General features: G+C 41.3%; 1 protein-coding gene and 1 long non-coding RNA gene across 22 annotated transcripts in view; one reads left to right on the plus strand and one right to left on the minus strand.

The window, feature by feature from the left end:
- The window catches only part of LOC148140466 (uncharacterized), a 53,562-nt gene extending 41,838 nt beyond the window's left edge, over nucleotides 1-11,724 (minus strand). Inside the window, exon 1 of the long non-coding RNA XR_015753054.1 lies at nucleotides 11,465-11,724. This is a non-coding gene — a long non-coding RNA (uncharacterized LOC148140466). The remainder of the gene's footprint in view (nucleotides 1-11,464) is intronic.
- The window catches only part of LOC122541389 (ras/Rap GTPase-activating protein SynGAP-like), a 1,066,559-nt gene that overhangs the window by 790,445 nt on the left and 248,885 nt on the right, over nucleotides 1-27,229 (plus strand). For all 21 annotated transcript variants that reach the window (XR_015753055.1, XR_015753056.1, XM_087979364.1 and 18 more), the window contains 2 exons: nucleotides 22,524-22,677; nucleotides 26,023-26,121. Coding sequence is in view for 19 of the 21 variants with exons in the window: in XM_087979364.1 (XP_087835490.1) it covers nucleotides 22,524-22,677; nucleotides 26,023-26,121 (253 nt within the window). In the remaining 2 variants the exon portion in view is untranslated. The remainder of the gene's footprint in view (nucleotides 1-22,523; nucleotides 22,678-26,022; nucleotides 26,122-27,229) is intronic.

Here is a 27,229-nt window from a genome sequence, read left to right on the forward strand (position 1 = left end):
GGTAAATAGTGCGGTGAAGAAGGCATATGGCATACTGGCTTTTATTGGTAGAGGAATTGAGTTCCGGAGTCCTGAGGTCATGTTGCAGTTGTATAAGACTCTGGTGCGGCCGCATCTGGAGTATTATGTGCAGTTTTGGTCACCATACTATAGGAAGGATGTGGAGGCACTGGAACGGGTGCAGAGGAGGTTTACCAGGATGTTGTTGCCTGGTATGGTAGGAAGATCGTATGAGGAAAGGCTGAGGCACTTGGGGCTGTTTTCATTGGAGAAAAGAAGGTTTAGGGGTGACTTGATAGAGGTGTACAAGATGATTAGGGGTTTAGATAGGGTTGACCATGAGAACCTTTTTCCACGTATGGAGTCAGCTATTACGACGGGGCATAGCTTTAAATTAAGGGGTTTTAGGTATAGGACAGATTCTTTACTCAGCGAGTCGTGAGTTCATGGAATGCCCTGCCAGTAGCAGTGGTGGACTCTCCCTCTTTATGGGCATTTAAACGGGCATTGGATAGGCATATGGAGGATAGTGGGCTAGTGTAGGTTAGGTGGGCTTGGATCGGCGCAACATCGAGGGCCAAAGGGCCTGTACTGCGCTTTATTTTTCTATGTTCTATGTAGTTTAAGATGGTGATTCCAGAGCCTGGGGACATGGGATGTTAATGGCAAAACTGCTGAGATTGTAGCTGTGAAAATTGTGGATGTGCAAGGGCCAGAGCTGAACAGTGCAGATATTTCAGAATTGTAGGGTTGGAGGAGATTATAGGGATAGAAATTTGAATGATAAGATCAGAACTTGAAAATATGAGGCATTGCTGGTCATGCACGAATGAAAGGCAGAGACTGTCACTAAGCTGTTCATTGACAAAAGCTGTCAAAAACAAAAGCCGTGGATTGGTTGCTGCTTTGTCCTGTTGCTGCTTCACCAAGAGTCAGCCATATTACCCCATCACAGAAACCGAGAATGTGTGGAGAGCCCAAAGCACAATTAGTTGCAGATAGGTTTTGATAGCTAAACTACAAGGAGCAGGCTGCCTGGCAGTATTGGCCCACATAACAGCCACGTTGGTGTCTGGTCTTCTTCTCCAGTGTAGTCACCATTTTCTCAAAAAAGAAGCATTTGCATTTATATTGTATGTTCTATGGCTTTCAAATATTCCAAAGTGTTTCAAAGTGTTTCACAGACAATTAAGTTTTTTGGGGGGATGTAATGTAGTCACTGTTATAGGAAATACTACAGCCAGTTTGTGTACAATAAGCCCTGACAAGAAACAAGCAACAAGATAATAAAGATAATGTTTTAGTCATGTGGAATAAATATTTATTATGAGGGATAAATACTGGCTAAGATACCAAAAAAAATCTCCTCAGTTTTTTGTTTTCAAATTCCAGTTGTAAAATCGTTTAGCTTCTGATAGACTGAATATCTAGCGGCGTTGCATTTCTGCAGTACTGTATTGAAAATTACAGCCTTATTTTCTGGACTTAAACTTCTGGATTGAGTTTTGAATCTGTGACCATTGGACTCAGTGTCAACCACTGGGCCATGACCAAGAAGTAATATGCTTTTACCTGTCTCGGCCCTTCAGCAGTAGCCACAAGTGTAAGAGCACACAGTATTTCCTGCAGATTATGTTTATTTCTGTGACCGTGTGGCTCCATTTGAAACAACCATACATACAAATTGGCCAAATGCATCAAGTTGATAAAGTGAAAATAGGAGTGGAAGAAGGTTCAGGTATTAGCAGGCTCTTTTTCCTGAGGATATTCAAGAATCATGCTATGTCAGAGAAGAGCACCAGTTGACTCTTCAGTCCTGTGCTGGCTCTTTGATAATACAGTTGAATATAGCCCCCTAGCTTTTTTCCATCTTGAAAATTCAGTTCTTGTCTAACAAAGATTAAAAATCAGTTATCACTACCTTTTCAGGTGGAGTATTCCCTGTCCCAAAACATCCGAGTGGTAAAATGTCTCCACTTTGGATCTTTTTAACCAATGAGTTTAAAGCTATGGTCCTGGCAACTGAAGGTGTCTAATCTGTAAAAACTCTTAGCTGTGTATTACCAGCATGCAAACTCTGGATCAAATAAATTCTTCAGCCATTTATAAAGGGAACAGCAGCTCAGACAGTAGGTAAAAACAATTTTGGATTAGTGGTGCTAGAAGAGCACAGCAGTTCAGGCAGCATCCGAGAAGCAGCAAAATCGACGTTTCGGGCAAAAGCCCTCCATCAGGAATAAAGGCAGAGAGCCTGAAGCGTGGAGTATGCTGCTGTCTACCTCTTAAAGGTTTTATCTTGCAGCATCTTTTCCCAGCTGGGCTGGAGTGGGGAGTAAGCTTTTGAAATTTACTTATCAAAATTGATTCCTAATTTTGAATACATCAAGGGGATTTTAACTTTTCAAACATAGACTGGGACTGTCATAGTGTTAAGAGCTTAGATGGAGAGGAATTTCTTAAGTGTGTACAAGAAAATATTCTGATTCAGTATGTGGATGTACCCACCAGAGAAGGAGCAAAATCTGACCTACTCTTGGGAAATAAGCCAAGGCAGGTGACTGAGGTGAAATGAGGGAGCACTTTGGGCCAATGATCATAATTCTATTCGTTTTAAAATAGTCATGGAAAAGGATAGACCAAATCTAAAAGTTAAAGTTCTTAATTGGAGGTAGGCCAATTTTGTCAGTATTAGGCAAGAACTTTTAAAAGTTGACTGGGGGCAGATATTGCAGGTAAATGGCTGGCTGGAAAATGGAAACCCTTCAAAAATGAGATAATGATAATCCAGAGGCTAAAGGGCAAGGCTGGGAGATGTAGGAAATGCTGGACGATGAGACAAATTGAGGTTTTGGTGAAGGAAAAGAAGGAAGCATACGTCAAGTATAGACAGCAGGGATTGTGTACATCTCTAGAACAGTATAAAGGCATTAGAAATAAGAGGGAAATCAGGAGGGCAAAAAGAGGACATGAGATAGCTTTGGCAAATAAAGTTAAGGAGATTCCAAAGGGATTCTACAAATACATTAAGGACAAAAGAGTAACTATGGAAAGAATAGGGCTCCATAAAGATCAGCCTGTGTGTGAAACTGCAGGAGATGGTGGAGATACTAAACAAGTATTTTGCCCTAATGTTTACTGTGCAGAAGGAAATGAAAGCTAGAGAACTTAGGGAAATAAACAGCGAAATCTTGAAAAAGGTGAATATTACAGGCTAGTGTGGTGCCACTGTTTAAGAAAGGTGGCAAGGAAAAGTCACGGAATGATAGACCAATGAGCTTGACATCATTTGTGGCAAGATGTTGGAAGGAATCCTGAGGGACAACATTTACATGTATTTGAAAAGGCAAGAACTGATTTGAGATAATCAGGCTTTGCGCGTGGGAAATTGTGTCTCACTAACTTGATTGAGCTTTTTGAAGAAGTAATGAAGAAGATTGATGAGGGTAGAGTGGTGGACGTGATCTCTATGGACTTCAGTAAGGCATTCGATAAAGTTCTGCATGGTAGACTAGTTAGCAAGGTTAGATCACATGGAATACAGGAAGAGCTGGCTATTTGGATACAGAACTGGCTTGAAGATAGGAGACAGAGCATGGTGGTGGAGAGTTGCTTTTCAGACTGTAGGTCTGTGACCAGTATCCACTGGGTCCACTGCTTTTTGTCAGTTATATAAATGATTTGGATGTGAACATAGGAGGTATAATTAGTAAGTTTGCAGATGACACCAAAATTGGTGCAGTAATGGACAGCTAAGAAGGTTACTTCAAAGTACAGCAGGACTTGATCAAATGGGCTGATGGGCCAAGGAGTAGCAGATGGAATTTAATTTAGATAAATGTGAAGTGCTGCATTTTGGAAAGGCAAATTAGGACAGGACTTATATACTTAATGGTAAGGTCCTTGAGAGTTGCTGAACAAAGAGACCTTGGACTGCAGGTTCGTGGTTCCTTGAAAGTCTAGTCGCAAGTAGATAGGATACTGAAGAAAGCGTTTGGTATGCTTGCCTTTATTGGTCAGTGCATTGAGTATGGGGCCGGAGGAGGGGGGGGGGGGGGGAGAGAGTGAGAAGAGAGAGAAAGTGAGGACTGCATATGCTGGAGTTCAGAGTTGAAAATTGTGGTGCTGGCAAAGCACAGCAGGTCTGGCAGCATCCGAGGAGCAGAAGAGTCGACATTTTGGGTATATGCCCTTCATCAAAAATATAGCATTGAGTATAGGAGTTGGGAGGTCATGTTGCAGCTATGCAGGACATTGATTAGGTCACTTTTAGAATACTGCATTCAGTTCTGATCTCTCTGCTTTAAGAAAGATTTTGTGAAACTTGAAAGGGTTCAGAAAAGATTTACAAGGATGTTGCCAAGGTTGGAGGGTTTGAGCTATAGGGAGAGCCTGAACAGGGTGGGACTGTTTTCCCTATAGTGTCAGAGGCTGAGGGGTGACCTTTTAGAGGTTTTTAAAATTATGAGGGGCATGGATAGGGTGAATAGTCAAGATCTTTTCCCGATGATGGGGTGTGCAGAACTAGAGGGCAAGGTTTAAGGTGAGAAGGGATAGATTTAAAAGGGACCTAAGAGGCAACGTTCTCACGCAGAGGGTGGTGCGTGAATGGAATGAGCTGCCAGAGGAAGTGGCAGAGGCTGGTATAATTACAAGATTTGGAAGAACAATCCAGCATCGGGATGTGTATATGAATAGGAAGTATTTAGAGGGATATGGGCCAAATGTTGGCAAATGGGACTACTAATTTAGCATATCAGGTCAGCATGGACAAGTTGGACCGAAGCGTTTGTTTCCATGCTGTATAGCTCATGACTCTATGACATTTGTGAAACCTCCCTTTGACTTTCTGTACTCTAATATAATGAGGGGGAGTTAACATCATGGTAATATCACTGGACTAGCACTCAAGAACCTCAGGGTAATGGACAAGGATTAAGGTTAATTTCTATGGTAACAGTCCCTGATGTTGGAGGTAGCAAATTAGCGTGGATAAAGAATTGGCTAATGGACAGGAACCAGCAACTGGAGATCAGGGTTATTTTTCATGTCAGAGACCTGAAACCAGTGGAGTTCCAAAGGAATCAATGCTGGAACTGCAATTGATTACAATATATATTAATGACTTGGCCAAAGAAAGTGAATGTACTGTAGCCAGGTTTGCAGGTGACACAAAAATAAGTGGAAAGGTGACTTGAGAGAGGGATACAAACAGTTTATGAAGAAATACTGATAGTTTGAAGTAAGTAGATAAAAAGTTGACAAATTAAGTGTAATGTGGGAAAAAGTGAAATTGTTCATTTTAAAAGTAAGACCAAAATAATAGTATTATTTAAATAGAGTATTATTTAAAAGATGCAGCAGGTAATCAGGAAGGCTGATGAATGTTAGCCCTTTATTTCAAGGGGGTTGGAGTATGAGAGTAAGAAATTCTTACTGCAACTATATAAGGTGCTGGTGAGGCCAGATGTGGAGAACTGTGAGCAGGTTTGGCCCCTATTTAAGGAAAGATATAATTTCATTAGAGGCACTTCGGAGAAGGTTCTCTAGGATACAACAGGTTGAGACTACTTATTGAATTCCAGACAAGTGAGAGGTCATCTCACTGAAACATATAAGATTCTTAAGGGGCTGTAACAGGGTAATTGCTGAGGAGATGTTTCCCCTCATGAGAGAGTCTAGGGCCAGAAGGTATAGTCACAGAGTAAAGGTGTAGGTAAAAACAATGACTGCAGATGCTGGAAACCAGATTCTGGATTAGTGGTGCTGGAAGAGTACAGCAGTACAGGCAGCATCCAAGGAGCAGCGAAATCGATGTTTCGGGCAAAAGCCCTTCATCAGGAATAAAGGCAGAGAGCCTGAAGCGTGGAGAGATAAGCTAGAGGAGGGTGGGGGTGGGGAGAAAGTAGCATAGAGTACAATAGGTGAGTGGGGGAGGGGATGAAGGTGATCGGTCATGGAGGAGAGGGTGGAGTGGATAGGTGGAAAAGGAGATAGGCAGGTAGGACAAGTCTGGACAAGTCATGGGGATAGTGCTGAGCTGGAAGTTTGGAAGTGAGGTGGGGGAAGGGGAAATGAGAAAACTGTTGAAGTCCACATTGATGCCCTGGGGTTGAAGTGTTCCGAGGCATAAGATGAGGCATTCTTCCTCCAGGCGTCTGGTGGTGAGGGAACGATGGTGAAGGAGGCCCAAGTCTCCCCTCCCTCACCTCTATCCAAGGCCATAAAGGAGCCTCCCCATCCACTAATATCATTTATTGTATCCGTTGCTCCTGATGCGGTCTCCTCTACATTAGGGAGAGTGGGCGCCTCCTAGCAGAGCGCTTTAGGGAACATCTTTAGGGACACCCGCACCAATCAACCACACTGTCCCGTGGCCCAACATTTCAACTCCCCCTCCCACTCTGCCGAGGACATGGAGGTCCTGGGCCTCCTTCACCACAGCACGCCTGGAGGAAGAACACCTCATCTTCCGCCTCGGAACACTTCAACCCCAGGGCATCAATGTGGACTTCAACAGTTTCCTCATTTCCCCTTCCCCCACCTCACCCTAGTTCCAAACTTCCAGCTCAGCATTGTCCACATGACTTGTCCGGACTTGTCCTACCTGCCTATCTCCTTTTCCACCTATCCACTCCACCCTCTCCTCCCTGACCTATCACCTTCATCCTCTCCCCCACTCACCTATTGTACTCTATGCTACTTTCTCCCCACTACCACCCTCCTCTAGCTTATCTCTCCACGCTTCAGGCTCTCTGCCTTTATTCCTGATGAAAGGCTTTTGCCTGAAACGTCGATTTCGCTGCTCCTTGGATGCTGCGTGAATTGCTGTGCTCGTCCAGCACCACTAATCCAGAACAGAGTAAAGGTGTGCCAATTTAAGACTGAGATGAGGAAGAATTTCTTCTCTGAAGGTTGAGAGCATTTGAAACGCCTTGTCATAGAGAGCCGTGAAGGCATAGTTCTTGTGTATATTTAAGACTGAGATAGATTCTTGATCAGTGGAGGAACTGATGGTTACAGTAAAAATGCACGAAAGTGGACATAACGACTGTTGGATTCGCGATGAATGGCACAGCAGGCTCAAAGGCCAAATGGCCTACTCCTTTTCCCATTTCTTATTGCCTTGTGGTTCAAATCCCAACATGGAAAACAGTGAAATTGGAGCTCAATTAAAAACCACAGAATGAAAAGGTATCCTAATGGTCACTGTGTAACCAATGCCAACTGTTGTAAAAATCCATTTGGTTCACTAATATCTTTTAGTGAATAAAATCTGGCATCTTTACCTTGTCTGGCTTACATGTGACTCCAGATCCACAGTAATGTATTTGACTCTTAAATTCCCTTTGGGCAGTGAGAGATAGGCAATAAATCCTGACCTAAGCAGTGATGCCCTCATTCCATGAACAAATTAACAAAAAAACCGAACTCCTTAATTGCTGGTACAAATGTTTACTCTATACCGCACACACAGCAAAATTCCATAAACAGCAATAAGAGTATGGTGCCTCTCAGGGGTACATCACTAAACTGCCATTGTTTTGTTGATTTCCCCTGAGGTGAGGGGGAAATTCCACTCTCAAAGTCATCCTACATTTATTTATATGGCAACATATTGAAAGCGCTTAAGAACTCTGATCAGCAGTGCGGTCGGATATTTGACACTGAACTGTGTAAAGGTATATTAGCACAGATGATCAGAAGCTCAGTGAAAGAAATATGTAGGTCTTTAGGAGCATCTTGAAGGGTAAGACAGAGGCAGAGATAAATGTGTTCAGGTTCACTTGATTGGTGGGGCACTTTTAAAGTGTTTGTCAGTAAGGTTACACTCTCGCTGTGAAACATAAGGTAACAAGTTTGTGACACCGAGGCTGATATTTAAATGCTGATCAGAAGGGCTGTTAAATGGCAAATAGCATTCAAGCTCGGCAACTCCATCTCCAACAAGAGAGGATCTAAACATTTCTCCTCAACAGTCAGTGGCTTTACTACCAACGAATCCTAAAATGTCAACGTTAGGAATTACCATAATCCAGAAACTTAACTGTCTAGCCATATAAATACTGTTGCTATGAAGAACAGTTTTTATTTCCCCTTTTATTCTTTCATGCGCATTGGCATCACTAGCAGGGCCAGAGTTCACTGCCCAACCCTAACTTCCTTTGAATTGAATAGTTTGCTAGGCCATTTCACAAGACAGTTAAGAGTAAACAACCTTATTGTGGTTCTTTACTCACATGTAGACCAGATCGGGTAAGGATGCCAGATTTTCTTAAGTGACAGTGGTTACGTGGTCATCATTAAGCCAGCACTTAATTCCAGATTTTTATTGAATTCAAATTTCACCAAGTTACATAGTAGGATTAAAACCCACATCCCCCCCAGAACATAAGCTTGGATTTTGGAATACCAGTCCTGCGAAAATTATTACCATCCCACCGCCTCCCCATCTGGTATAGGTGCATCCACAATGCTGTTAGGGAAGGAGTTCCAGAATTCTGATCCAACACCAGTGAAGGAAAAGTGGTGAATTTCCAAGCCAGGTGGTGAGTCTAAACATGTTACCTTGGAGGTGAACATGGATGTCGTGGTGTTCCTGCATAACTGCTACCCTTGTCCGTCTAGATGGTCACAGGTTAGGGAGGTACTGTGTAAAGAGCTTTGGTGATTTTTTATAGTGTATCCTGAAGAGGGAAATACTGCTGCTGCGAAGCATCAGTGGTAGAAGGAGTGAATGTTTGTGAATGTGGTGCCAGTCAAGTGGGCAGCTTTATTCTGGTTGGCATCTTCTTAAGTGTTGTTCGAGCTGTCCTCATTCAGGCAGGGAGTATTCCATTACACTTTGAAGTGGTGAGCAAGCTTTGGGGAACCAGGAGTGAATTTTTCACTATAAGATTTCAAGCCTCTCACCTGCTTTTGTAGCCAAAGTGTTTATATGAGTAGCCTATTTAAGTTTTTGGTTGATGTTAATCTCAAGGATGTTAATGATCGGAGACTCAGAAATGACAATGCAACTGAATTCCTTCTTGATTCTCTTTTGTTCGGGTTGGTCATTGCTTGCACTTGTATGACATGAATGTTACCTGCCATTTGTCAGCTCAAGCCTGGATATTGTCCAGGTCTTGCTGCATTTGGACATGGGCTGCTTCGCTATCTGAAGAGTCATAAATGCTGCTGAACATTGCAATCATTATGAAACATCCGCAATTCTGACAGAATCAACTGACAGATCAGCTAAAGTTTGTTGGGCCTTGGACCCAATTCTGAAGAACTTCTGCAGAGATGTCCTATAGCTAAAATAACTGACCTCGGATAACCACTGACAACCACAACCATTTTCCTTTGTGCCACCTGTGATTCCAACCATCAGAGAGAGCTTTCCCTCTGATTCCCATTGTTTTCAGCTTCAGTTGGGTTCCTCAGTGGCACGCTTGATCAAAATTGTAATTGATTTCGACAGCAGTCAGTCTCACCTCACTTCTTGAATTGAACTCTTTTTGTCCCTGCTTAAACCAATACTGTAGTGTTGTTAGGAGCTCATTGACCTTGGTGGAATTCAAATTGAGTGTCAGAGAACAAAATGTTACTAAATAAGTGCAGCGTAAAAGCACTGTTGGAAACCCTTCCATCCTTTTACTAATGATCGAGGGTAAACTAATGAGGCAGTAGTTGGCCAGATTGGATTTGTCCTGCTTTCTAAGCACAGGGCATATGTGGACAAATTTCCACTTTTATTGTTAAGTTCACACCAGTATTGTACGGCCTTCAGCTTCTTCTTGCTAGCATTTGAAGTGAATCAAATTGGCTGAAGAGTGACATCTGAGATGTGGGATTCTCCAAATGAGGTGGTATAGGATCATCCACTGAGCACTTCTGGCTGACAAGTTATTCCAAATACTTCAACCTTACTTTTGCATTGATGACAATGATTTGTGGAGCCTCCTTTTCTATTGTTGTTTAACTATCCACCATCATTCATATCTGGATAGGATTGCAGAGCATCTGAACCAGTGGTTGTGGAATTGCTTAGCTTTTGACACACAAGTTGTTCTATGTTATTGCTTCACCATGTGCTTCACCATTGCTTCACCTCATTTTAGGTGTGCCTGGTGCTTCGCCTAGCTTACCCTTCTGCACTCTTCATTGAACCAGGTTGATTTTCTGGTTTGATGAAAATAGTAGATTGAAGGTATGCCAAACCATGAGATTGTAGGTTGTGTTGGAGTACAGTTCTGCTTCTAATGGCCGACAGTACCTCATGGATGCCCTGCCTGGAGTTGTTAGACCTGTTTGAAGTCCATCCCAATTTGCTTGATGGCAATACCACACAGAATGATGGTGGATATCCTCAATGTGAAGTCAGGACTTTGTCTCTATAAGAACTGTCACTTTTACCAATACTGTATTAAACAGATGCATCTGCAGCAAGCAAACCGCTGAGAATTAAGTCAAGTATATTTTAACCTCTTATTGGTTCCTTCAGTACTTGCCATAGACCCAATTATGTCCTTTAGAAATCAATACTGATGCTATTGAAACACTCTTGGCAATGGTCTTAATGCGTCCTCTTAGTAGTGTTCAAAGTGGAGGAGTACTGATTCATCACCTGAGATGGGCAAGAGGAGGTTGAAAGCCATCAGTGGAAATCAGCAGGAGGTCTCTTTATCCATGCTGACCTGATTCAATGAAGACCAGAGTCAAGGTTGAGGACTCTCGGGGCAATCCCTCCCAACTGTATACTAGTGTGTTACCATCTCTGTTCCATAGATGGTTACGGTGTTATCTGATACACGGCCTGTAAGGTATGATTCCATGAGTATAACAATGTCAGGATGTTGCTTGACCATTCTATGAGGCAGCACTGCTAATTTTTGCACAAACCTCCAGATGTTCGTAAGGAAGTCTATGCCAGGTCAACAGAGCAGAGTTTGTCATTGTCATTTTTGGTTCCTTGGTTAGTGCCATACAATCCATCCAGTTTTTTTGTTCCTTTTCTGAAACCTTTTAGTGGTTTGATATGATTGAGTGTCTTATGAGGTCATTCTAGAAAGGAGTTTTCGAGTCAAGCACGTTACTGGCTGTCTGGAGTTTTATGTGAACCAGATGTTGATTCATAATCAACAATGATCATCATTAGATTTTAATTCCAGATATTTTTTAAAAATGGAATTTTCACCATCTGCCATGGTGGGATTTGAATCATAATTCCCAGAGCATAACCTTAGTTTCTGAATCACTAGTCCAACAACAACAGTACTACAACATCACCTCCCCAGATCCTGAGATGAGCTTCAGTCACAGATTTTGGACGATCACCTGTCACAGCGCAAGATGAAACTTTCATCTATGATTTTGCTATGTCTAGATATTTTCTAGACTTGGCTATTCCAATGTAATCCTGGCTCATCACCCACATTCTACTGTCCATAAACTTGAGGTAAGCCAAAACCACACAGTCACTTACCACAGGCATGTTCATCGGCATACGCTGCTTCCTAGTCAAGCAGTGTCTTGATTTTAAAATTCTTTTTGTTTATAGAGATCTCCTCAGGTTTGTCCCTTCACCTTTCTGTAAGTTTCTCTATACAAAACACCCCTGCATGATGTTAGTGTTTGTTCTGGTCTCTTACATATCTGAGTAGACATCTGTTGTCTGGTTCCTTCCCTACAGCGCTCTACCCTTTTACCTCATATACTCCTCAAAATCTCCCTTTTTGCTGCAAGCTTTTGGTTATTTACTCCTCTTATGAGGTTCAGTGTCAAATGCTCCTGTGTAGTAACTTGGAATGTTTTACTTTGTTAAAGAAGAATAAAAATGTGAGTCATTCTTTATATAAATGTGAGTTCTTTTTAGTTTCCTTTTTCACTGTCCCTTTAAATCCAAGCTGTGCGCTCTTGTTTGCCAATGCCTGTTGTTAATATTTAACACTCAAAAATTTTAAATCAATATTGATTTTGTTAACTTCATTTTTCTGTTAAGCATATTGTTGCGTGAAAATCAGGGACCAGAGGATTTAAAATCTAGCTCCAGGCTCCTCCATCCTTTAGGCCTACAGAGGTAGGGCTGAGAGTTCCCAAAGATCAATTCTGTGCGGAACAGAGGAAACTCTGTTTCCTTCACCTTTCTAAATCTGTTTCTTTGAATAATCCTGAGTATTATTCAAAATCTGCCCCTTCTCAGTCCTCTATATTTGAATGTTTCCTCTTCCCTGCTCTCTGTGTTACCCCCAACCACCAGTATCTACCAACTGTTGCTCCCCCAGTAATTCCGAATCTCCTAGTGTGAGATCTCCTACTGTACCTGTAAGTGTTACCCTTGCCCCAGCATATTTCTGAGTGTCCCCTCTCCTTTCGTACCTTCAATTGTAAGGCCTTTCCCATTACCTCTGACATGAGGTAACTCCCCAATCCCTTGTAGGATCTACAGGTGCCTCCCTCTCTCCCAGTTGTTCTGCGTGACCCTTGTTCCCTTCCCTCACCTGGTATTTTAGCTGCAAACACCCACTCCACTAAATTGGGTAAGTTTAGAAAACTAAAAGAAAAGAATGATGTTTTGGATGCTGGAGGATGGAAGCCAGTTTCTAATAGGATGATCTCTCCTCGATGGGCTATTACCAGCACAATGATTTACAGCGTTTTCAAGCCCAGGTATGGTTGCTGTATGGAAATAAGGGAAGGGAAAGGGAGTTGGATTGATATATCCAAAGAGATTCCCACAGAGTACAAAATAAAGATTTGATTGTTCAGATCCTTGGTCAAACGCTTTCTGGAGTATTGTACTAATTCTAGGCATCTCATCTTTAGGATGGATACATTGGCATTAGAGTGGGTATAGATTTCATCAAAATGTTGATCAGGGTTCTATAATGAGATTAGTCTCCATTCTTGCTATTTTAAAGGTGCTATTGAAATCCAAATTATTGATTAAAGAGATGTCAGGTGGAACCTGGCAATTTCAGGGGAAAGCTGGGACACAAAACACTGGACAGATGAGGTATTTCAGCTGCCCTTCTTTTTGTTTAATTGTTCTTTACTACCTGGTTCAATTGTAATATGAGACTCTGAGGGACCTCAGTACTTAATCTCCCCTGTTACCCTTGATTGTGCTATTTACATTCACCAGGAGAATGCTGGAAGGTAACAGAGGATGAAGAATTATGGAGTTAATTGCTAGAGAATGAGAGAGAGAGACAGAGAGAGATACTTGCCACTGGCAGTATGCCTGGCACCCAGTTTCCATTCCAGAGATAACAGCTGGATATTGGTTATGTGCTATGAAGATGGAGATGAGTATTTTCTGAGTCATTGCTCTCCTCTCCAAAGTCTGGTGGGGTCAGTCATTGAATATTTTAATGCAGATACAGATTCATTCAGATCCCTTACAAACATGGGAAGTCAGTGGTTATCAAGCACAAGTGGGAAGATGGAGCTAAGCCCAAAATCAGATCAGCCATGAATGGCAAAACATGCCCCATGGGCTAATCACTTCCTCCTAGTTGCTCCCTAATCGTTGTGCTGACTGAGGTGTCTAGCTATCTCCCACGAAAAAGATGGGGTTACTGAGAAAGGTGTTCATGAGGAGTTGTATTTCTGACAAATATTTCTCATCAGAACTGCTGCAATATTGACATGGGGAATGTGCTAAAGGAGTAGGAGAGATACATTTGATGTGTCTTTTTTTTTGTTAGTAAATCATTGATTTCTCCTGGTGAACTTTTCAACTCCCAGTGACATGGGTTCAAGGACACACCAATGTTCACCTTTAAATCCTGTGGTTTACTGCTAAATCTATCAAGTTCTTTAATACTACTTGAATATTCAGTTTTATAATATTTGGTTTACTTTTTTTCACAACATTTCTCCCTGTCAGTTTCTTCTGTGTCCTCTCCTGAGTGGGGTGCTGGTCATTCATTCTGCACCTGTAACTCAGAACTTCATGTTTCGTTCAAGCTATACAACTGTGAGCACATCACCATTCAGTCCTGTTTCACTGTCCACTTGTGATCTAGTTGGGCTGCCATCAGGATCAGAAAGGCTTAATAACTTTTTTCACTTCCCACCTTAATACAGTCATGAAGTATTACAACATGGAGAGAGACCATTTGGCCCAGTGAATCTATGCCAGTCATCAAGCACCTATCTACTATAATTCAATTTCCTAGCACTTGGTCTGTAGTCTTGAATTCTGTGGTGTTTGTTCAAAATCCTTTTTGAATGTTGCAATAGTTCCCACCTCTAGTGTCCTTTCATGCACTAAGTTCAAGATATCAACCAACCTGTGGTTGAAAAACAATTCATCTTAAGTCGACTCTTAACTTCCTGCCTTTTACCTAAATCTATGCGCTCTGATAAATAACCTTTCTATTTAAGGAAAAGGTTTATTCTTATTGACACGATCTACACCACTTAATTTTGTAGATCTCAATCAGGTTCCCCCCCCGCAACCTGATCTACTCCGAGGATTAGCCAGCTCATTTTTTTGTACAATATCAAACTAAAAGGTAAGCACTAACTCGGCCCATAGATTAGAGTGGTGCTGGAAAAGCATCCTGATGAAGGACTTCAATTTTCCTGCTCCTCGGATGCTGCCTGACCTGCAGTGCTTTCCAGCACCACTCTAATCTCCAGCATCTGCAGTACCCACTTCTGCCTGGAACATTTATGTGCACACTGATGTCACATAAAGAAATCAGAAGTATACCAGGGAGTGTTGCTGAACAAAGAGACCTTTGAGTGCAGGTTCATAGCTGTGGAGTCGCAGGTAGATAGGATAGTGAAGAAGGTGTTTGGTATGCTTTCCTTTATTGGTCAGAGTATTGAGTACAGGAGTTGGGAGGTCATGTTGCAGCTGTACAGGACATTGGCTAGGCCACTGTTGGAATATTGCGTGCAATTCTGGTCTCCTTCCTAACGGAAAGATGTTGTGAAACTTGAAAGGGTTCAGAAAAGATTTACAAGGATGTTGCCAGCGTTGGAGGATTTGAGCTACAGGGAGAGGCTGAACAGGTTGGGGCTGTTTTCCCTGGAGTGTCGGAGGCTGAGGGGTGACCTTATAGAGGTTTACAAAATTATGAGGGGCACGGATAGGGGAAATAGACAAAATATTTTCCCTGAGACGGGGGAGTCCAGAACTAGAGGGCACAGGTTTAGGGTGAGAGGGGAAGATATAAAAGAGACAATGTTCTCATGCAGAGGGTGGTACAGTTATGGAATGAGCTACCAGAGGATATGGTGGAGGCTGGTACAATTGCAACATTTAAGAGGTATTTGGATGGATATATGAATAGGAAGGGTTTGGAGGGATATGGGCCGGGTGCTAACAGGTGGGACTAGATTGGGTTGGGATATCTAGTTGGCATGGACAAGTTGGACCGAAGGGTCTGTTTCCATGTTGTACATCTCTATGACTCTATGACTGTATGAATACAACCTTAAACTCTTTAGTTTCTCTTCATAGCTGAAATGTTCTGGCTTGGGCAATATCTTGGTGAGTCTCAACATCCTATCATGTGAAGACCAGAACTGCACATAGTGCTCCAGCTGTGATGTAACTAATATCTTATGGAACTCCAACATAACATCCAAGATTCTGACTTTATTAATCAAGGAATTGAATACAAGTAACCCACGTGCCTTCCTAATTACCTCATCCACTTGTCCTGTTGCCTTCAAGGTTCATGCACACCAAGGTCCCACTGATCCTCATTGGAGCATTTGCCATGGTAAAGCTTCAGTTAAACAGTGTTCACTTACCAAACAATCAGCACCCTCTTCCAATGCAAACTAAATATCATTCCCTTAGAGATTTGCTATCCTTGTGATGCTGTCCTGGTGAATGCAGAGTTTTGACAGCATGTCTTTTTTTTCAGAAATGGTCTTATTATTGACCTCAGGTGTTCATTTCTTGAAACAATTGGAACATTTCTCCTAGATGTGATTGCTTAAATGATGATTATAACCATAATAAATGATCCAATATACAATGTATAAGAGGCTCTTGTGGCTCAATAACTAAGCCATAGGCAAAGAAAACCTCAATGAATTGCACAAACAGAATGCTCAAACCCTGTGATGCAGTTAGTTGGTCCCAAATCAGACAATCCAAATCACAGCCACCCAGGGAGCCCTCCTTCTTGAAAGAAAACTCAAATCTAAAATTGACAGAAAGAATTGCAAAACAATACCAACATTCAGCCAACCTTTTTTCTTTATTTTTCTCATAGGATCTGGGTCTTGTAGCTAAGGTTACCATTCATTGCCCATCCCAAATTGCCCTTAAATTGAGTGGCTTCTGGGCCATGTCATAGGATAAGGATAATATTACAGGGTTAATATTACAGGGTTTTTATGACAATTCATTATAGTTATCATAGTCAACATTATAGAGATCAGCTTTTGTGTTCCAGGCTTTTATTTAAGTGGATTTTATGCAGGGATTTCCACCTACTCAACTGTTGACTTGAACTTCCGGACTACTAGTTCCGTGACACTACTGTTAAGTCATTATCTACCCTTTTGGCCTTTATCCTCCACACCAATACTGGATTTTACTGTTACTATGGACCCTTTATCTCCGTATCATTCAACTACCAATCTATCTATTCTAGAAGTTGCTTCAAATCATAACACTAATAATACACTGCTGAGTGTCACAATCCTCTGTTAAAAAAAATGTTTTCCCTAAAGTCTTTTCATTCACATGGGACCAACCTGTTTCTATCTTGTCCCTTCTGTGATCAGTTTTCCAAACCAGATTCCTAACGTCATCTACTTTAAGGAAAGCAGCCCAGAGTTTTCAGCCTTTGCACTCACTCACTGCAGGCAATGTCAATATGCTGTTGACAGTCTAGTCAATATGCTGTTTATTGCCTCAATGGCTCAATATCCTTCCTCTATGGTAAAGTCCAAAATTGTATTCAGTACCCCAACTGGCGGTGTCAGCTATGACTGAGTAGGTGGCAGTTTTGCATTTGTCAGAGGTCATGTGTTTGAATTCCACTCTAAGAATCTGAGCACCAGAGCTATATTGACACTCCAGAGCAGTTCAGAGGGATGCTACCTTTCAGATGTTGTGTTTGAGGCATTGTATGTCATCTCAAGTGAATGCAAAAGATCCATGACACTATTTTGAAGCAGTGCTGCAGTTCTGATTAATATTTATCCCTCAATCAATGCCATTTTTTCATTCATATTAATGGCAGCTTTAAGTGTACAAAGTAGCTGTCATGTTAAGTTATCCACACTACAAATGTAGTAATGCTTCCAAAATGTACTCCTTTGGTTTCAAAAGATTTTTGAGATGTCTTGACATTGTTGAAGTTGCAAAAGAAATTGAAGTAGACAAGGTTGAGGGAAGATTATTTTAACAAATCATGAATACTTTTGATAGAATAAACAGACTGATCGCTGATGAAAGGCTCAATAAGTAATCAAAGGAAGTCCTCTGCACTGCATATTAACTAATCGAAACCTGCACCTCCATTCTAACTGATTAAAGATCTAAGAGCCATCTTAGGTATTTTAATGTGTTTGCATGAGTTGTATGACCCCTTGATCTTTCTCTTATAGTCTTCCTCTCTCACTAGCACCTGATGAAGGAGCAGTGCTCCAAAATCTAGTGTTTTCAAATAAACCCATTGGACTATGACATGGTGTCACTATTGAGAGTGTGTTGCTGGAAAAGCACAACAGGTCAGGCAGCATCCAAGGAGCAGAAGAATCGATGTTTCAGCATAAGCCCTTCATTAGAAGGTGGTGTCATGTATAACCTGGTGTCATGTATAACCTGATGTCCTGTGATTTTTGACCTTGTCCAACACCAAATCAGAGGAAGATTTAAGATAATTTGCGAAAGAAATACAGAAGGCGGGGATTTCTTTTTGCATAGCAAGCATGCTGCCTGAAAGGATGGTGGAAACTGATTTGATAATAACCTTCAAAAAGTAGACTAGATGAATACTTGAGAAAAAGAAAATAAAAATGCAGCTCTGTAGGTGAAGTAAGACTAGAGGTGTGGGACTATTCAAATAACACTTTCAAAAGAGCTGGGACAGACATAATGGGCTTGATGACCTGTGTTGGGTGATTCAATGATAAATGCTAGTCTGTTTTGTTCAGTGTATTTTTTCTGAGGACTTACTAAGGTTTGATGAAAATTTATCATTACTCTTAGTGGTTTATAATTCAAACCCTGATCGTAAAACACAGCATTATGTTAGTCCTTTCTGATCTTATCCAACAACAACTTATATCTATATAGGACCTCTAACATAACAAAATATCCCAAGATACTTCAAAGGAGGTTTATAAAACAAAGAACGCACCAAGTCACAAAAGGAAATATCAGGCCAGATTACCCAAAGCTAGGTCAAAGAGGTATTGTACGTTTTAAGAAATATGTTGAAGGAGGAAGGTGAAGTAGAGAGAAGTATGGAGAGGAAACTGGAGGAAATTCTAGAACTTGGGGCCCAGGCAACTGAAAACATAGTCACCAATGGGTGGAGCATTTGAACTCTGTATATACAAGAGGCAAGAATTAGTGGAACAAAGAATTTTTTTTGAGAAGGGGTTTGTTGTGGTTGTGATGCTGAAGGGGTTTCTGAAATAGGAAGAGAAAAGGTCATGGATGAATTTGAAAACAAGGGAGAGAATTTTAATATCGTGACCTTGCCTGACCAGGAGCCAATGTGGATCGGCCAGTACAGCACAATAAAGAATTAGTGTCTATTGTGATTTAAAGACACAGATAGTAGAGTTTCAGATGACTTTAGATTTGTAGAGGGTAGTATGTGGGAGATCAGTCAGAAGTGCTTTGGAATATCTGACTGTAGAGGTAATGATGGCATGAATGACAGTTTCAGTAGTAAATGAGGTGAGATAAGAGCCTGTTATTTTAAATAGGCAGTCTTAGTCATAGTATGAATATGAGGCTCAAAGCTTCTCTCAGGATCATAGTATCCACTTGAGTTATTTTTAATATCTCATAAATCTGAAGCCGTCATATAGTTCTGCTGGTACCAGCAGTACGATCGTTAGGCTGGTGAACAGAGCAAGGACAAATCTGAGAATCAAAAGGGCAAAAATATACTTTGAAACTAGCTCTAACAAGGTCAGAAAATACCAAAACTGTGAAAGAGAACACTTGCAAAGGCACTGATCTGGATTCTTCATGGATGCTGCTCAAAAGTAGCTATGCACAATTTCTGCATGAAAAGACCATTACATTGAAGCAGTGACCAAGCACAATGCCTGTAAATCAGAAATTATCTTCTGTTAAAAGCTACCCAGCAGTTGCAGAAACTAAAGAGGTTTACTAACCAGTTGTCTCTCCATTACTGGAGTGGCAAAGACTTTGGCATCAGAAATCAGAAGCATTATACCGATCTAAGCTTGCATCTATCTAGTTGGTTTGGTCATCTTTATTTATTGACAGATAATATTTTAAATGAGGATTTTTTTGTTTTCCCTCAAAAAGTTCTTAATCATAATCTTCCAGTGATGAAATACTGGAACCACTTAGTAAAATATGACCTTGAATAGATCCCTCAATTAAAAATCCTGACTTGAGCTTGAGAAAACATCAATGGTTATTCACAAATCACAAACCAATCTAATAAACAGAGTGTTTTTAAGAGTGTGGTTGTGCATAACATAAGATACAGGAGCAGAATTCCGCCTATGAGGTCAGCCATTCGATTATGGCTGATATGTTTCTCAATGCCATTCTTCATTCTCCACAAAACTTAATCAAGAACCTATCTAATTCTTTCTTAATTACAATCAATGACTTGGCCTCCACAGTCTTCTGTTGTAATGAGTTCCACAGATTCACCACCCTCTGTTTGAAGAAATTCACCTTCATCTCATTTCTAGAGCTCCTCCAACACCAGCACAGCTTTCCTTCGTTATGGGGCCCAAACTTCTCTCAATATTCCAAATGCAGTCTGACCACAGCATTATTAGCCTCAGCACTACATTTCTTCTCTTGTATTCTAGCCCTCTTGAAATGAATACTAACATATTATTTGCCTTCCTAAATACCAACTGAACCTGTGTGTTAACCGTGGTGGCACAGTGGTTCAATGGTTAGCACTGCTGCCTCACAGTGCCAGAGACCTGGGTTCGATTCCCACTTCGGGCAACTGGCTGTGTGGAGTTTGCACATTCTCCCCACATCTACGTGGGTTTCTTCCGGGTGCCCTGGTTTCCTCCCACAATCCAAAAATGTGCAGGTCAGGTAAATTAACGATACTAAATTGCCCATAGTGTTAGGTGCATTAATCAGAGCAAGATATAGGGTAGGGGAATGGGTCTGGATGGGTTACTCTTCGGAGGGTCGGTATGGACTTGTTGGGCCTGTTTCCATACTGTAGGTAATCTAATCTAAACCCTAAGGGGACTCTGAACTAGACTCCTGAGTCCTTTCGTGCTTCATATTTCTGAAATCTTTCCCCATTTAGAAAATAGTATACATCTTTATTCTTCCTTCTAAAGGGCATTACCTCACACCTTGCCACATTATATTCCATCTGCCACTTCTCTGCCTCTGCTCGCCTGTCCACGCCCTTCTGTGGTCTTCCTACTTCTTCAACACAATCTGCTCCTCCACCTATCTTTTTGTCAACTGCAGACTTTGCAACAATGCCCTTAGTTCCTTTGTCTAGATTGTTAATATATAATTGTCCCAACACTGACCCTTGTGAAGCTTGATTGGACACCAGCTGCCATTCTGAAAGAGACCTATTATCCCCAGCCGCTGACTTTTGCCAGTCAGCCAATCCTCTATCCATGCCAATGCCCTGCCTCTAACACCACGAGCTCTTCTTCAGCAAACTCCTGTGAAAGCATCTTGTCAAAGGCTTTCTGGAAATCCAAATGTATCAGGCCCACTGAATCTCCTTTGTATAACTTGCTTGTTACCTCCTCAAAGAATTCTGACAGATTTGTTCGGCATGAACTCCCTTGACATAGCTGTGCTTACTCAACCCAATTTTTCCTTGCACTCCGCAATTTCATCTTTAAAAATGAACTCTAAAATCTTACCAGCAACCAAGGTCAGGCGAACCATTTTATTATTACCTGTTTCTGCCTCCCTCCCTTTTTCAGCAGGGGTGTTACATTAGCCATTTTCCAGTCTTTTGGGATCCTCCCTGAAGCCAGTGATTCCTGAAACATCACCACCAATGCCATTACAATCTCTTCAGCTATCTCCTTCAAACCTCTGGGGTCCAGGTGATTTATCCACTTTTAGACCTTTCAGCTTCCCCAGCACCTTCTCCTTAATGCTGGCCATTCTGTTCACTCTTGGTCCCATCTTTCTTGAAGTTCTGGTATGCTGCTGGCGTCTTCCATCCTGAAGACTGATGCAAAGTACCTATTCAGTTCCTCAGTCATTTCTTTGTTCCCCAATACTTTCCAGCATTATTTTCCAGTCGTCCAGCGTCCACTCTTGCTTGTCTCTTACCTTTCAAATATCTGAAAAAAAACTCAATTTTTTTTTGTTTCTTGCAAGCTTATCCTCATAATTAATTTTTCTGTCCCTTTATTGTTTTATCAGTTGTCTTCTGCTGGTTTGTAAAGGCATCCGAACCTTCTGGCTTCCCACGTTTTCTTTTGTTTTTATGCTGTCCCTGACTTCCATTATCAGCCATGATTACCTCACCCTCCCACTACTTTGTGTCTTCTTCTTTTGGATGAGTTTCTGTTGTGCCTCCCAAATTATCCCCAGAAACTCTTGCCTTTGCTGCTCCACCGTCTTCCCAACTCAGCTCCCCTTCTGATCAGCATGGATAGGGTAAATAGACAAGGCCTTTCCTCAGGGGTGGGGAGTCCAAAACTAGGTTTGAGGGGATAGTCTTAAGGCAAGAGGGGAAAGATTTAAAAGGGATCTAAGTGGTAACTTTTTCACACACAGGGTAATGCATGCATGGAATGAGCTTCCAGGAGAAGTGTGGAGGCTGGTATAATTACATCATGTGGATGGGTATATGAATAGAAAGGATTTAGAGGGATATTGGCCAAATGCTGGCAAACAGGACGAGATTTATTTGGGTATCTGGCCGACATGGATGAGTCTGTTTCCATGCTGTATATCTCTATTACTCTTTGACTCTATAACTCTGGCCAACTCTTCCCTCAAGTGTTTGTAGTTACCTTTACTCAATTGTAACACTGTTACTTCTGATTCCAGCTTCTCCCTCTCAAACTGCAGAGTGAATTCTATCAAATTTTGGTAACTGCCCCCCCTCCCCAATATTTCTTCACGTTAAGCTCCCTAATCAAGTATCCCTCATTGCACATTATCATCTCACCAACATTTCACAAATTCCTTTTCTTGGGATATCCACAACATCATACATATTGAAAATGTGAGAGTATTTCCAAAGTAATTGAGTGAAACTTGCCAGCCTGCAGTAGAATTTTTCAATTAAATGCATTTTTGAGGCTACAATTAGTGATATGGTTACTGTTTCTTTTGTCTAACACTGATGCCTTTTGTCTAATTTTCTCTTTCTTTATTTCAGAACCCGTCTGATGCAGAGCTTTAAGGAGTCACACTCCCATGAGTCGTTGCTGAGCCCCAGTAGCGCAGCAGAAGCACTGGAGCTCAGCATCGATGAGGATGCTATCATCAAACCAGTGCACAGCAGCATTCTGGGTCAAGAGTTCTGCTTTGAGGTAAGGGACCTGGGCACTTTTTTGATCAGGAGTCTGGAGGTTTCTTGCAAAGCAGCATTATCAAAAGCTACATTATCATTCTGCAGCTCAATCTATGAACATTGGTAATTTCAGTCACTGTGTTCGTGCTTTCTGACAGCATCAGGTGGATAAGTAAGAGATCAATTTTTAGTTGTCTTGTAACCCAGATCATGGGTATTGATAGAAGAATAGATGAAGGATGGTTATGGCTAATGATGGGAGTGAGTGTAAGATTAGAGTGGCATTATGGAGAGGATTAGAGATGTTGTGAGTTGGAAGGTTGTGATGTAGTGAGAGCAGAAGATGGTGGAGAACTGGTGAGTGTTGGGGATGGAGTTAAAGCATGGTGATGGGATTGAATGAAGGTGGGATTGGGTCGAGACAGAATTGGTGGGTGCAGATAGTATCGGGGTGAGAATGCTGGTACAGATAAGTGTGAGATAGGATTGGGATTGAGTGGGAGTGAAGATAAAAGCTTGGGATGAGAATCTGATTAGATGTGGGGTTGGAGCTGGTGGGTTGTGATGAGGGTGAAGCGACAGATGGGGGATGATAATTGAAATTGAGGTAAGTTTTGAACAAGGGGTTAAATATTTTGAATTTTATTCTATATATAAACCATCATAACCCCTCAATTAAATGACATCCTGTAACTAACTCCCAGGTATCCATTATTCTATACAGTCAATTCTTCCATAACACGATAGTTGTGTTCTTGTGCAACCACACGGTACAGAAAAATCGTGCTTTAGAAACAGCACTTAAAGTGTTAGTGATGCAATTACATTACAGCCAACATACATTTTAAAAGTTCAAGCTTTAGAAACAGCGTCCCCAATTCAGCAATCATGTTACAGCGCATTCATTTGACAAAACACATGTTACAGCAGAACTACCTTTATATAAACCATCTGAGCCCCTTGATTGGACTCCAGCCTGTAACACATTCCCAGGTATCCATTATTCTACATATAAATCATCTGAACCCCTCAATTAAATTCCAGTCTGTGACTCACTGCCAAGTATCTTTTATTTTATGTATAAATCATCTAAACTCCTCAATTTGATTCCAGTCTGTAACTCACTCCAAGGTATCCATTATTCTACATATAAATCACCTGAACCCCTCGATTAAATTCCAGTCTGTGACTCATTCCCAGGTATCTGTTATTTTATGTATAAATTATCTGAACCCCTCGATTTGATTCTAGTCTGTAACTCACTCCTAGTTATGCATTATTCTATATATAAACAGCCTGAACCCCTCGATTAGATTCCAGTCTGTGATTCATTCCCAGGTATTCATTATACTATCTATAAATCACCTGAACCTCATACACTGCCATCTCTGCTAGAAGGAGAATAGCTACGGTTTGTCCAGTATCTCCATATAGTTATCACCTTTGTGTTATCATTTGAATAATTTTCTCTATCTCCTTTCTCTCTGTCTGATTCTCTATATGCATACCTTGATAGTGTTGAGGCAGTGGACTGAATTAAGATATAAATAAAAAAGGTTACATGCATTTATGTCACCTTACATACAAATCCTATAATAGTTATTGTGAAAAACCTATCAGTTTATCGTGTTTTCCATCTGCAAGGGTTTTTTCTTAATTTTAATTTGAAAGTTGAATGATTTTTTTCTGAAAGTATACATAGAGAACTTGATATGAGATGTTCCAGTGTGTAGCTTCCTAATGAAAGGACAGTCTGGGAATGCCTATTTTATGTAAACTTTACTGTCGCTTAGAGAAACAACATGCTTTTATGGAACTATATTGCAGTTCTTTGGAGCTGTAGTTTAATATTGAGGCAAAGAACTTTGTCTTGGTCTCCACCCTGCAAGCCTCTCCGGGGAACATTCAGGATGCAAAGTGTTTGCATGTTTGTGAATTACCAGTGTTCAAATGTGAAATAGAGGCTTAAATAGCACACACCATACATCTCCCTTCAGAAAGTCAAAATACCTCCTCAGAAAGCAGAAATCTTGTAATCTTCAGGCTGTATGGGGGCCCTTACGTCAAGGAGACACTGCATAGAAAACAAATGGGAATTCAGCAAAATTAATTTTTAAAAATTCTTTCACGAGATGTTGGCATAGTTGACAAGGTGAGCATTTGTTGCCCCTCCCTAACTGCCCTAAAATTAAGTGGTTTTCTTAGCCATTTCAAAGTGCTGAGGGAAAGTGAGAACTGAGGGTCTGACCAAATAGAGATGACCGATTTCTCCCCCAAAAGGACATTAATAAACAAGAAGTTTTTTTTACTACAATCAATGATTTTTTTCATCGTCAAGATTACTGAGACTAGTTTTGAATTCCAGATTTTGTTAATTGAACTTAAATTGCACCAGATGTCATGGTAGAATTTGAATCTCATCCCCAGAGCATTAGTAGGGCCTCTTGATTGTTAATTCAGTGGTGTCACCAATGCACCTCCATCTCCCTTTGAAGGAGGGTGCACAATGATATTGAACTGAATGTGAAATATACACAATTTTCATGATTTCCAATATGAGGTATTGTGGCATTGAAAGAACACCTGATTTTGCCCTGTAAGATACGAAGAGATGTAGTGAAATGGAGAGGACATATAATGTTGCAAGTGGGACATAAAGAATTTATAATGAGGTATTGTGAGATGGAGTGGACACCCAACGTTGAGCAGTAGGATAAGGAGGATGGACAATGATGTTAATTAGGTGAGAGAGAGCACAGATTTAACGTAACTGGTAAAAGAAGCAATGGCAATATAATTTTCATGCAGTGAGTGATTAGGGTCTGGAATGCACCAGTTGGTGGTGCATTGGAGGCAGGATTAATCAAGGCATTCAAGAGGAAGTTGGATTGTTATCTTTAAAGGTAAAATATGCAGGATTATGAAAAAGGACAAAACTTATAGCCATAAAGTAACAAAAAGGAGCTATTCAGACTCTTGAGCCTATCTTGCCATTCACTGAGATCACAGCTGATCTGTACCTCAACCCTATTTACCAACTATTGCTCCATGTCTTACCGAGCAAAAGCCTGAGCAATCTCAACCTTAAATGCATCATCTGACAGAGCTACTCCCTCTCAATACTGCTGGAATGGTGGCCAAATTGATCATGACTTGAACTTATGACGTTTAACTCAAAGATTGGAGCATCCAACCTATTTGAAGTAGTCATTCATGAGGGTGAGGAGGGAGTGGGTCAGAGAAATTAGAGCTGCCTTATTACTGAAATCTGGATTTGTTTGGCTCCAAGTAAAACTCCTGATAACAGCTAGTGTCCATTTGTTCTCCTATGCACTGATGACTTGTCTTTGTCTTCAACCGGCAGGTGACTACACCATCTGGCACAAAATGCTTTGCCTGTAGGTCAGGGGCTGAACGAGACAAGTGGATTGAGAATTTACAGCGGGCAGTGAAGCCAAACAAGGTATTAATTCTGTGTTACATTATCTGGGCATTTTAGAAGTTTAAACTATTTATGTGTGCATGTATATACACTGTGTATTCTTGATCTATATGCTAAACTATGTAATATCTCCAGGCTGATAAAATTAGTTGTGTTTATTGTTCAAAGAGATTCAGGAAGATTGTGTCCATTGTTACTTTGTAATAGGATCAAATTATTTCTGAGGGAAGTACCACACTAGTAAACTCACTGCTAACTTGTCTGCTGAGACAACCTGCCAGCAAATGTGCCTGTCCACCCACTGAGCTTAGCTATGCTTGTTGAGAGATACTGTGTTTCTTGTAGGCTTTAAGGTGGCCATATTTGTTATTGCCTGCCATGCTTGTTGTAGGCTGCTACACATGTTCTGGGCTGCAAGATGACCATGCATGCTGTGTTAATAGCAGCACACAAGAAATATGATCAAACTCTCTGGTCCAAGACTCTCCCATAGGGAATTTCATTTTTCTTTATTCATTCATGGGATGCATCACTGGCTAGGCCAGCATTTATTGCTCATCCCTAATTCACCCAGTGGGCTATTAAGAGTCAACCATATTGCTGTGGGTATGAAGTCACATGTAGGCCAGACCAGGTAAGGTTGGCAGTTTCTTCCCTCAAGGATATTGACTGGATGGGTTTTTCCAACAATGGATTCATGGTCACCATTAGACTCTTAATTCCAGATTTTTTAAAATTTGAAATCAAATTTCACCATCTGCTGGGGCGGGATTTGAACCCGAGTCCCCAGATGTTATTTGGTTTAACAGTCCAGCAATGATACCACTGGGCCATTGCCTCCCCATATAAGCTCTACCCTGTCTTTCCCTCAAAGCCCTCCGCTTCTTTCTTTCCCTCAAAGCCCTCCGCTTCTTTCTTTCCCGCCGTACCGACCAGTACCCTTCCACTGACTCAAAGCCCTCCGCTTCTTTCTTTCCCGCCGTACCGACCAGTACCCTTCCACTGACACCCTCCTTCGACTGACTGAACTGGTCCTCACCCTGAACAACTTCTCTTTCCAATCCTCCCACTTCCTCCAAACGAAAGGAGTAGCCATGGGCACCCGCATGGGCCCCAGCTATGCCTGCCT

The sequence above is a fragment of the Chiloscyllium plagiosum genome, unplaced genomic scaffold (assembly GCF_037043375.1).
Source record: "Chiloscyllium plagiosum isolate Xiang-an unplaced genomic scaffold, Cpla_swu_hap1 HiC_scaffold_35, whole genome shotgun sequence".
NCBI classification, from domain to species: Eukaryota; Metazoa; Chordata; class Chondrichthyes; order Orectolobiformes; family Hemiscylliidae; genus Chiloscyllium; species Chiloscyllium plagiosum.